This window comes from Salminus brasiliensis, chromosome 4, assembly GCF_030463535.1.
Source record: "Salminus brasiliensis chromosome 4, fSalBra1.hap2, whole genome shotgun sequence".
NCBI lineage: Eukaryota > Metazoa > Chordata > Actinopteri > Characiformes > Bryconidae > Salminus > Salminus brasiliensis.
The window spans coordinates 37,923,231-37,935,431 of record NC_132881.1 but is presented as its reverse complement, the minus strand read 5'-3'; the positions used below and the strand labels follow the sequence as shown (position 1 = coordinate 37,935,431).

The window sequence follows — 12,201 nt, the reverse complement described above, 5'->3', positions numbered from 1 at the left end:
GCTGCATAGTGGCACATTCAAGAGATTAGAAGGACACCTGTTGTACATTTTTAAAGTTATGATGTTCTGAGGACATCCATCAGCGTTAATATTTGGTTATCTACTGAGCATTGCACAAGTTGAAAAAAAGACTTTCAGGGGACATTAAAGTAATGTACACAAATGGTCCTGAGTTTGTTGTACTGTAACATTGTAAGATTGACATTCAGACCATTTATGGAATGTACACATGTAGCCCTGTGGTATGGTAATAGTAATCAATTGTCATACTCCTTTAAATTCCTCTTTTAGATCAAAATTCCTCTTTTTGGTCATTTGACCATTTAACTCACTCACATAGTGATTATAAAGTAGATAAACTTCTATTTTTACTGAATGTCTTTTTTTTTACCATTATATCAGGCTGTATTCTCAGTTGATTTCCATATAGTTTTACTTTTGCTGCTTACAGTCTCAAATTAGAGTAAAGGATGGGTGAAGTGTACTTACTATATGTTGTGTTTACATATTATCTCTCATCAGCCTAATTTTGAACTAACAGGCCTGGGTAAACCCACAGCATCAGCACACTGAGCAGGTGTGCCTCTGTTCTAGCAATGTTAATTCTCTCTGAAATACTGACCTACAGCTCTATTCAGTGCTATTCAAAAAGGAGCTGCCAGGGGTGCTGGACATAGAATTCACACTGGCGTGGAGATCTTCTTAATATAGATCTTGTTTATCTCAGAATTTTCTCTGCCTTCTCGCATCATTTAATTAAAGCCGAGTGGAAAGGCCATACACACTGACTGCACATAACCCCAGCTTAATGGTCCAGTAAAGCAAAAGTGAAACAAAGCTTATGTATCTAAATAGAAGGTCTCTTTATTGGTTGTGTACATGTATGAGAGGGTAGCCTCCCTTTCAAAATGGATGTTTTCCCCTAACAAGGTCCATCTCAACATTCCAAAGTCACACTGGTTTTGCAGCCCTGTTGATCTTTCATGCTGGTGAAGGGACTGATGGACCCTTTTCATGATTCACAAACTAATCAACAGCCATGCTTATCATCGGTCACCTTTGGCAAGTCATTGAAGTACCCACTGCTGTTATTTAGCTTCAAAACTGTGGTTGTTAATCAGAAACAGGCACAGTTGGGAGTTGCATATGGATTAGAGACCTGAACATTGAGAACATTTCCTGTTATTGACAAATATAAGAATGCAAATTAGCATAAGGATACATAAAGCTTGTCTTCTAAATGGAATACAGTTATGTAAGCTGTAATACTAGAGGTCAGCAGAAGTGTTATAGTTCTGTGCACATGAAAAGGGTTCATTTGTCTCTCGACAGATAGAATATCCATTTTTGCCCTAATTTACCTTTCAGGCAAAATTAGAAAGGGATTTGAATGAATGATTTTGATATTAATCTAGGAAAAAATAAGTAAGTAAATAAAAGTGGTAGAAAAAGATTAAATATACATAATTAGTTGATGTTAACTACAATAACAAATAATACATTTTCCACACACAAGAGGGAAAATCAGTCAGTGGTGCTCAATAAATACTTTTCATAGGTGTGCAACATAAGGGTCAGCATAGTCAAATGGCCTTTTTTCAGTAGTTCTGAAGGACCACTCAGATCAAATGTGGCTTCACAAGAATTTCTTCACAGCGCAGAAGGACATGAGGGTGAGGAACTGTTTCATCATAATGGCAATGGAGTCCTTGGGCAGGGTCAGACGGGACGCACTTGAATGACATTGACCTGTGGTGGCTCACTGCACTTGGACCTGATGGCCAGAGGGTCCGTGTCGTTACTGGTGATGATGAAGACTATGGAGGAGGAGTTGAAAGTCACTCTCTTCTTGGGCCGGTCGTCACGGCTTTGTGACATCACAATGGGCCGTATGGGGCGGTCAGTGCAGGTCAGGGGGCGGTCCTTGATGCTGCGCTGCAGGCGAGCCAGCCGAGAGCATAGCAGCTGCATCATGCAACGGCGAAACTAACCAAAAATATGGACACAAGGAGAGAGAGAGAGAGAGATTTGACTGAATATTTGCTCCAGTTGTATGCATTTGCTGTATGTATTATCTTTTCTGATTTTTTTTCTGTAAGTCATCCTGCATCCTTAAAAAAGAAACTTACTTACTTACATACTTAAAACAGATGCATTAACTGAAAAAGATAACTTATTGCATTACATATTGGTTATTGTTATTGTAAAGTAAAAATAGCACATTCTTGTCAACTTACTTTAAGTATAATTAAAGCAACATCATGTTGCGTTTGTGCCTTAACAGCTTTAAAATCATGTTGATGGTACACTGACATTGCCACTCAGGTCATGAAAACCTGCTACTGCACTATGTGACTGCTGCATGGTGGAGTAACTGTGGTGGAGTGTGCACACAACCACTTGTTAGAACTGTGTAACCATTTAGGTCAAGTTTCTTGAGGAACCTTTATGGGTTCTTCAATTAGAAACTGTGGAGGAACCTCTTAAGGTGCTTTTAGGAACATTCAAGGAACCTTTTTCTTCTAAAAAAACATATCTTCAGGTTCCTCAAAGCTCCTCAAGATGTTCCTCTACATTTTTAAATTGTAGAACATAACCCTACCTTTTAACAGTGAATTCCTTGTCATTCTACATGTTTCTTTCGGTTTTGTATCTCTCAGCTTGTCAACAAATGCACACATAGAGTTGTCCATGAGAGGGAGCGGTATTTCTGGCAATAGTGCAGAAGTGAATTACACTCCAGAACTGTAGGGGGAGCGAAGGATAAATAAAATGCCAGTTCTTGCTTAATCCTACTTTAATTTTACTGCAACAAGTAACACTTTGCTGTTTTCTACAAAAGTCTAAGCTTAGAACCATTATGGACATTATTACACATTATACATTATACATTCATCACTTTTATAGTTTTTATGAATACAATCTATTTTGTTTTTTAGAATAGATTTTGTGAATGTAATGAAATGTAAAAAATGTGGGGCCTGGACCTGCATTTCTATAAACTGCACTCTTCAAGATAAAGGTGCTACTCTGGGTTCTTTGAGCAATGCCGTAGAAGTACCATTTTCATGTAAATGAGAAGAGTGTGTGAAGAACCTTTTAAAGGTGTATAGAAGTGGATGTAAAGGTTTTTGCCTATTTAAAGGTCCCTCACACTCACCTCTCTTTTACAGAAATGGTTCTTTATGGAACCAAAAATGATTGCTCTATGGTCAAAGAACCCTTTTTTGTTTTGAAGGTGTGTTTTGTGACATCTCTTCAAAAGACACTCCTCACCTTCCTGCTCATGAAGGCATAGATAACAGGGTTGTAGGCCGTACTGGACTTGGCGAAGATGGAGGGGATAATGGCAACGGTGGGGGAGACCATGCTCTGCTTGCCAAAAGCCTCTAGCATGGAGACCACAGCGTAGGGCGTCCAGCACAGCAGGTAACAGAAAATCATGAGCAGGAACATGGCTGCCACCTTCTTCTCGTAGCGCAGAATCTTAATGATCTGAACTGTCTGCAGATCCTCAATGGAACGTAGCTGGAGTCAGAAATGGAGAGAACATCATATATCATCAATGTTCATTACATTAAAGGAACCATCATCAGCCTTTCACATAAATTAAACACTTGTTCCATGTATGTAACAGACTTTTTAGTGACTATTAAATGTTACTGTGTGAGCCACTGCTCCCATGACAATGCGAAAATCCATTGAGTTAATAAGTAACACACAAAATGGTCTGACAATGGGCCAAATTAAAATATGAGAACACCTCCTGCAATTTAATTTAAATCTGACCTAGCTTTGTCAACTGTATTTTGTTCAGTGCTTGTGTGCTCAAGGGAACTGCTCCCCTGAGGAAGCCTCTTTCAATTAAGCCCAGTCTTTCTCCACCTGATTTCCCAATTACAGCCTGGATAGCATCATTACTAAGGCCACAGCTGCTCAAGGTCAGCCACAGAAATTTGCTGTGTCAGACAGAGCGTGGCTGAGACCGACACACTTTGCGAACACCTCGCAAAGAAGTAGGTCACCAGCAGGGGGAGTTTTGGTATCATGGTAAAGAGTAGGCCAAAGTCTGTAGTTTAAGTAGTATTCTTACTTATCTGATGCACCTTTACAAATCTTTTCCTGCACAAAACAGGGATGCATTTAGAATGGGACTATGTTAGGATTATTATGGCTTTCGTGTTCCTTTTATTGCATGACTGCTTGTCTGGAAACTGAACAGTCCATGTGTTACAAGCACACAATTCCTTCCTCCTTTCATTCAGTAGCCAGCTGTAAACATCCCCCTAACGCTGCATCTGGTAATCCATCCTTGCCATTACCATCTGGCTCCTGACACACTTATGACTTCTTCTATAAGCCATCAAGACATTTTGAAAGTGCACTTAAGTCAAGCGGACAAATTGGTCAGCGAGAATGAATGTCAGGGTGGTTTTAAAAATGCTATTTTCACAGTAAAGTAAACTGCGCCATAAACTACTGCATCTTATTAATGAATGGAGTGATGAATTACACTGCTGTGTTGCAGACGTGTTCTGGTGCTGTTGCGTGTGTATGTTTGCATGACAATCCGACAGTCTGTATATACATTCAGGCGCTCTCCGGTGACTTAGCTGGAGCTGGGAGGGTGTTCAGACTGAACATGAAGTAATGACTTGCTTCCTATGAGTCATGAATAATTTATAAAAACAGAGCCGGTCAAAACAGAGCTTTCCAGTCTGCACTTGCATATGCTTGCATATATCTGAGCCATTTAGAGCAACAATAAATAAAAACTGCCATATTTTATCTCCCACATAAGGCATATTGCTGATAACAACAGGATTAGACGGATGCATGGGGCTATGCTGATAGAAAATACAGACTAGTTTTGTGTAACATCATTGCTTACACCAGACATCTCCAGACAATGCACTTCCAGCAGGAGACAAACATGTGGCAGTGTTCCAGGAAAACTGAATTACAATGGCATGGCAGTGGGAAACTGATAGTATACTGTAACAGGTTAGGTCTAACAGATCCAACAGATAGAAAGGCATATCTCATCACTGTCCAATGAAAAACTTATCTTCAAAATGGTGATTTTACAGGGGAAGGCAACATGTTCTTAACTTTGAATGAAGGTTAATGGAAATTAGAGTTTATTCCAAGAGATGTGGAACATTTCTATTGGTCCATTCATCCAGATGTATTTACACAGTGTGCAGAGCAGCTACAGGGTTCGAACTATGGAGAAAACTAAGAAACAAAAGTGGAGATACATGTTTTTCATTGCACAGCAGTAATATGTAGCTAACAAAAATAATGTGATAGCACAAATGATGCAATTGGCCAAAAGACATTATTTATTAACAACTGTTGCTAGACTGGACATGATATACTGAACCTCTTCAATCTTAATGATCAAAAAACTAGTAGTTTTTGTAATTGTAATTGAGCCAACATTAGCACTGCAGCATATCCGATGCCAAGCTTGATTCAATGCCAACTGGACTCGAGTCACTGAATCCAAATGAATCAGGATGAATGTTTTTTTTTTTATTGTCCCGTTTGGCTTCATTAAAAGAAAACATTTTTAGGCAGTGATTTAACAGTCAGTTGTAAGCAACATGGAATCAAACTTATGATCATATTATAAAAACATTTTATAACTAAAGTTTGTCTTACCATGTGCACAGTGTACAAAATATTCCCATAGCAGTAGGCCATAACCCCCACAGGGACGAAGAAGCAGCCAAGGAGGAAGAAGAGGATGAAGGATGCATCATTGGGGTCTTTAGATGCCCAGTCCAGTGAACAGCCAAGCTGGTGCACTTCCAGGGTGTAGCGGTTCCAGCCCAGGAGAGGAGCACCGGTCCAGGCCAGTGAGTAAAGCCAGATGTGGGTGATGGCCCTCCATGCCCAGGGGAAGTCTACAACCTTGGCATGTACCACTCGAATGTAGCGTTCATATGCAAGAGCAGAGAGCGTCATTATGGATACAATACCTAGGCATGGTGAAGAAAACAAGGAAGGGTTGATGTCAGGAAGGAAACTGCTGTATATCAGATATACTGGATGGAAATCAATACTCTTAATTCTTGAATGAATCAGAAGTTTCAACAGGGAGACGTGCTTACTGGTGCCAAGGCTAGGGGAGATAACTTTGTGCTCAAACCTGCCACATTAACATAGTGGATAAACAAATCTAGGGCAAATAACAGTTTCTGTCTCCCTCCCCCTCTCACTATTCCCACCATGGGACTCTGGGACCTGTCTCCCACCCAGCCGTGCTGTCAGAAAATCAATTGATGCGAATAGCTGGTGGTAATTACTATTGCCAGACATTTGCCCTGAAGAGCGGGATGAGAGCGTCTCTGCATATACCTGTGGCATCTAACAATATAAAGAGGAACAGACACACTGACCCAATTACCCACGCCTGCACAAGTCACACTGACAGAGGCAGACAGATGTGGAGCATCTTCTTTTGGGGAGTCTGTGACAATATATTGCATGTACATGGTGGGTGGCTGTGCTGAACATTCTCTTCCTGTTTGAACCAGTATTCAAACCACACATCTACATGGTGATACTGCATTCTTATCTACTCTTGTAAACAACCATTTTATAGATACATGTTTTGCTTTTGGACAAATCAGTGGATATCAGTGTACAATACTTTATTCCAAGTTCATTGAGGAGTATTTCTATTGGCCCATTTATCATGAGATTGTAACAACTGCTCATAAATTTTGATTTATGTCAAAAGGTCAGAAATGGCAAAAAAATGGCAAAAGATGCAAGGTTCCCTATACAGGTATACATAGATTGTATATTTATATATGTTTCAGAAATCAAGGTTATATAAACTACATGTATTGGGACACCTGCTCATTTATGGTTTCTTCTGAAATCAAGGATATTAAAAAAGTATTTCATCCTGCTTTTGTTGGTGTAACTGTCTCTACTGTCCAGGGAAGGCGTTCTGCTAGATTCTGGGGGGGTGTGATTGCATTCAGCGACAAGAACGTTATGGGGCAGGATGATGAATGATAACCACCACACCTCACCCCCAACTCCTCAACTCATCCCAAAGGTACTGGATGGAGCACCATTATTTCAGAGAACACAGTTCCACTGCTCCACAGCTCAATGCTGGGGGGCTTTATACACCTCCAGCCCACACCTGGCATTAGGTATGGAGCCAGTAGGTTTATGGTGATCTACTTTGCAGTGCTATTCTACTGGCATTACTTTTTGGGTTTGATTTGTGAGAATGTAAACAATTGTAAACAATTAGTCAGCAAGCATTACTGTGTTCCTTTTGGGCTGAATTTATTCAGATGCAGAAAAAAACAGCCTGTGAGTCACTGACCTTATTCCACACATACAGTGCAGACAGGAAACAGCACAGCTGCACTGCTGAAATGATACAGAGAGTCATGGAGTAATCTACATATGCAATAAGGCCATGAGCTGTGTAATTGTGTTTGGTAGTGGGCTATTGAGCAGGTAAATGATCCTGGTCGTGTGTGACCTTGAGCATGCAGGACTGAAAGGGGAACAGCACTTACTATTCCATCAGTCCTCATCAGAACGACATCTTCATCAGTCCTCCCAAACAGGCACTGCCAACGGTGGCTTTTAACAGCCTTTACAACATCTGTTTGGAACATCTTTTGCCATATCTACTTACGGTGCTGAGTAATACAATACCAGTGTGGACATGATAAGATTGTGGAGAACATTACGCTGAAAGTCATTCTTGTGTTATTACATTATCATCGTGCAATGCTTTTTAGGTTTGGTGTTGTCATTTGTCTGCCAGACACACAACTCTTCTTAATCACCCCACTGTGGGGAACTGAGATAACTGCTCCAGGTTTGTACACTGCAAACCCGTTATCTGTTTGTACAGCAGTGCCAAAATGATGGATAAAACAACTGATGTGGGTTAGTGTGTCGCAGACTAAATGGCAGCCTTGTCAAAGGACAAAGCATATGTGTCACTGTCACACTCCATCATGTCGTATTAGCTCTTCTCTCTGACCTGGGGAACATACACTGCAGCACTGCAGTAAGAATCTGAGTGTAATCCCAATTGTATTGATACAGCCAAAGAAGCTGAAAATCAAAGTAAGCAAAGCCAAATTACCAACTAGTTCCATTTATATAGACCAACTGTGCATATCTGTAAATTAACCGATACATTTAACACTGATATCACTGATTGCCTGTACATCCAATTCAATGTGCAGTCTATTTATCTGTAACTACACTATATGGACAAAAGTATGAGGACACCTGCTCATTCACTGCCCCCCCATAAATCAACTGTATTTTAAAAAGGGTTTATCCTGCATTTGTTGGAGTAACTGTCTCTACTGTCCAGGGAAGGCTTTCTACTACATGTTGGAGCATTGCTGCAAGAATTGTAGTGAGATCAGTTAGTAACCTCATCCCCAACACCTTAACTCATCCCAAAAGTATTGGATGGAGCGCCATCATTCCAGAGAACGTAGTTCCACTGCTCCATTGCTGGAGGCTATTTCCTCCTCTAGCCCACACCTGGCATTAGGCATGCTGCCAATAGGTTAATGGTTATCAACTCCAGTGAGCCTTATTCTATTGGCAAGCTGTGTGTGCATTTGCACATCTGTGTCAGCAATGGGTGCAACTTCAAGTAGCTGAATGCATTCATTAGAAGGGGTGTCCACAAACATTTGGACATAGTGTATATCATTTACTTCTTTATGGAAGCAAAAATGTTAATGAGTTTAACCTCATTTAAGTGTTTTTGTGACTTCTGTTGTGTCCCTGAATGGTGCAATGACTTATACCATACTACATAACAAACACTGCAAAAGCTCTACAAATACATAGGCAATGGTCTTTATGGGAGCTAAAATGCCATGGCCAGTTGTTATTGTGCCCCTGGACTCTCCTGCCGTTGAGCAGCTTCAGTGCCGGATCGCGTTACGCGCATTGAGTTTGGAGCTCACTCGCTGCTGGAAGCAAGAAACGCACTAAAGCTTCACACAGTTCCCGGAATGCCTATTAGCCTGAACCTCGATTACAATACCACGAACCGTATCGCAGTCAAAGGAGGATAATTTGCACCGCTTCAAGCAGCGCAGGCATATGACCCCTCTGCCAGGTGGGCTAGAGATCCTGAATAATTCAGCCATCTCTTTATCTGCAACAATGAGCGCGCCAAGCACGGAGGCTCCCATTAACACGCAACTGTGAAGGGGAGCAAGTTTCAAAAACGCACCCAACGGTTACGCACGGTCTCCAAACAATGCAGAAGCGACTACAAATGCACCAACTTTACCAAACATCCCACACGGACGTTTTACGCATCACGCAGAGCATGCAGAAGAGAAACAGGGCACCGACCGAATAAGCTGTTGCTGAATCCGTCCCAAACGCATGTGGCGGCGTCCCAAACCCATCCTCGCTTTACGCACGAGACGAAGGTGAAGTTCACGCCTATGATGGACACCAGCAGGTCGCTCACGCTGATGTTGACCAGCAGTAAATTCGTGGGCGTGCGCAGTCGCTTGAATTTGTAGTAAAGTATGATGACCACGACGTTGTTGCAGAAGCCCAGCACACCTATGGTGCCGATGGTGAAGGCGAGAAGTTTGTATGTCCCGATGGCGAAAAGATAGTTCTCTTGTGTCTCAGTCCCAGTTTCGTTGAAAGGATTCATTGCGTGCATGAGTTCGCTCGAAGCATTCTGGTGTGCCAATGCGCGCTCGCAACAACTCCTGGCATGGTAGCGAAGTGGCCCTGTCTCCTGTGCGGCACTCATGGATATATGATCACACTGTTATCCCACTAAAGCCGGGAATGCGGAGAAATTAGGGCAATTTAGCACAAGGTGGTGGGATTACTTTAATTTCCCCACCCATATTTCCACCCAATTCCACCTCCTGCTCAGAGACTGAGTGAGCATGAACTACTAGTCAATCCTACATGGGATACTACCAGCCAATGCGCGCGAAGGAGGCGGGGCCTCTCGGAAGGCGGGAGGGAAAGAAACAATAAGACTGATCTGGGTCCGCAGTTCAGGATGCCTCTGAAATTCTCCATTCAGTCGTCATTCATCACGTGGAACAACTGGCTGCAGGTCACTGCTGTCAAGTGGATGAGTCAAAGTTCCTCTCTGGAAAAGAGGACATCTGCTATGTGTTTAAATGAAGTGTAATGGATGTGTATGCAGGTATTCTCCATTCAGTGCTGCTCGGCTTAACATGAAGATTCTCGATTATAGTCATAATAAAAGACAGAAGTCAGACATTTAATTTAAACTCACAACTTAAGATAACAAACACCAAAGAAGCTGGATAATGTTTACTTTATAAAGTCATATGACAAAAAACAAGACTCAAAGACTAGTATTATTTTAAAAATTACCAAAAAAAGGCTAGGACCTCCCAGCAGGTTCAGGCTTTCATGATTCACTCTATAATATGAAGCGGCCCTAGAAGTCCCAACTGTATTTTCCTTGACATAGTTGAATATTAATAGTCTGGTAACATGGAAGGGACATATCATGAACCACAATTCCAAAACCCCAAGAATGTTAAATCAATCTAGGCATTTTTACACTCCCAAAATATATATACAGCCCATTAGCGAAAGCCCTAGTGAAGTTGGCGAAATGATAAAACCCTGGGATAATCTGTTGTAGATACTGGAGAGCAGCACATCACCACCACCCTCTGCTATTTATGGGAATACAGTTTGCTACAAAGCTAGGACTTGTGACTGCAGTTTTTTCCTGTGCCAGTGTTCATGGAAGGAGAGCTCACACTCGGTAAACAACTAACTAACAGCTGGGGAAGCAAATGGGGGTCCACGTTAGCCTAAAAGCTAACGCTAGCTTTTTAACATTCATTTTCTCCATTGTCTGCCCCCCAGAAAACAAACTGCACTACCTTAGCTAACTATTAAAGTGGAGCTTTAAAAAAGCATTATTTATTTTTGTTGGTAAAACTCAAGAAAGACAAACCCAGACCAGACAGGTCTCAACCTTAACCATGACCATAACCTAAAAAGTAGAATGTGCTTAAAAACATTTAGATACTTTTTTAATAAATATGATAGTAGATGCCAGATGCGTTAGTTTGAGAAGGCCAAGTGCTGCAGTGCTTCTTGGTTTTTCATGCTCAACCAAATCATTAACTCCCTATATGTAAATGAAAGTTGTCATGAATCTGATGGTCCAGATAGAAATGTGTTTCTTAGGGCTAAGGAGTAAACTCACAGGACTCTGGAGTATTGGAAAAACAATATGACATCCAGCTGTTTATAGATGATAAATAGAGAGAAAACCACATTAGTCTTAGTTTACATTAGTACCAATTAGCTACATGCAAGAGCATAGGTTTTGATAGGTTTGACATTAGTAGGGACATAAAAACTGTCCAGAGGGGCCCCCTCAAGGCCTTTATTTAAATATATGGTAGCCAACACACTCATAAAGGAGCTTTTTCTGACAGTGATCACACAAATGTGATTATGTTTGCCAACAACATCACAGTTAGCTTTCTCTACTTAACGACAGAACACTATTCAGGAGTGAGTTTTACATTTTTAGCCTTTACTGAATTAAGTAATTATTTAAATTTACCTGTGACCCCGCCTCTTCACCTGTCTCTCCTCTGTCTGAGCTACAACATACTGTTGCAGTCATCGAAACAGTGAGCAAAAACATTCATGGCTTTGTTAAGTATTAGTATTACCATTATTACAATTATACACACTAGACAATTACGATTTTTTTTACTTACACATTGACTTGTTGTAATATCCAACTGGCTGCCATCCTGACTGATCCTACCACCAAATTATGCTGCTAACTGCCAACACACACACACACACACACATACACTATCATTCAGGGTTGCCACCAGTTCTGTATAGTAGCCTATGGAATGGGCTGTATTTCTGAATCAGTTTGAGGTTTATGTGCAAACTACTAGATGTGCACATCTATTTGATGGAGCTTTGGCACTTCTTTGCAGTCTTTTGGTAGTCTGTTTAGGGTGTTTAGAGCATGTTGCAATTATACACTACTCTCAAACAAGAGGCACTGTGTCACTAAGTCAATTTATTAAATTCTATTAGGAATGCAGGCAACGTTCTGTAGTCAGCAACCCAACAACAAAACAATCAAAGCAAAGCACATGTCCTTCATATGGCAAAGAG

General features: G+C 41.1%; 1 protein-coding gene across 1 annotated transcript; it reads right to left on the bottom strand.

Moving 5' to 3' along the window:
* Positions 1-1,540: 1,540 nt before the first annotated feature.
* Positions 1,541-9,706, bottom strand: opn3 (opsin 3). The gene is made up of 4 exons (XM_072677036.1): positions 9,382-9,706; positions 5,668-5,987; positions 3,277-3,528; positions 1,541-1,986 (listed from the first exon to the last, which is right to left on the bottom strand). Exons 1-4 carry the CDS (start codon positions 9,704-9,706, stop codon positions 1,720-1,722), a joined length of 1,164 nt encoding a protein of 387 aa, XP_072533137.1. The 3' UTR covers positions 1,541-1,719.
* Between the last annotated feature and the right edge of the window lie 2,495 nt (positions 9,707-12,201).

Coding starts and splice junctions, on each gene's coding strand:
- opn3 (XM_072677036.1), bottom strand. CDS start 9,706: ATGCACGCAATGAATCCTTTCAACGAAACTGGGACTGAGACACAAGAG. Junction 5,988..9,381: donor ATTCAGCAACAGCTTATTCG/GTCGGTGCCCTG, acceptor CACCATGCCTAG/GTATTGTATCCATAATGACG. Junction 1,987..3,276: donor ATGCCTTCATGAGCAGGAAG/GTGAGGAGTGTC, acceptor ATTTTTGGTTAG/TTTCGCCGTTGCATGATGCA.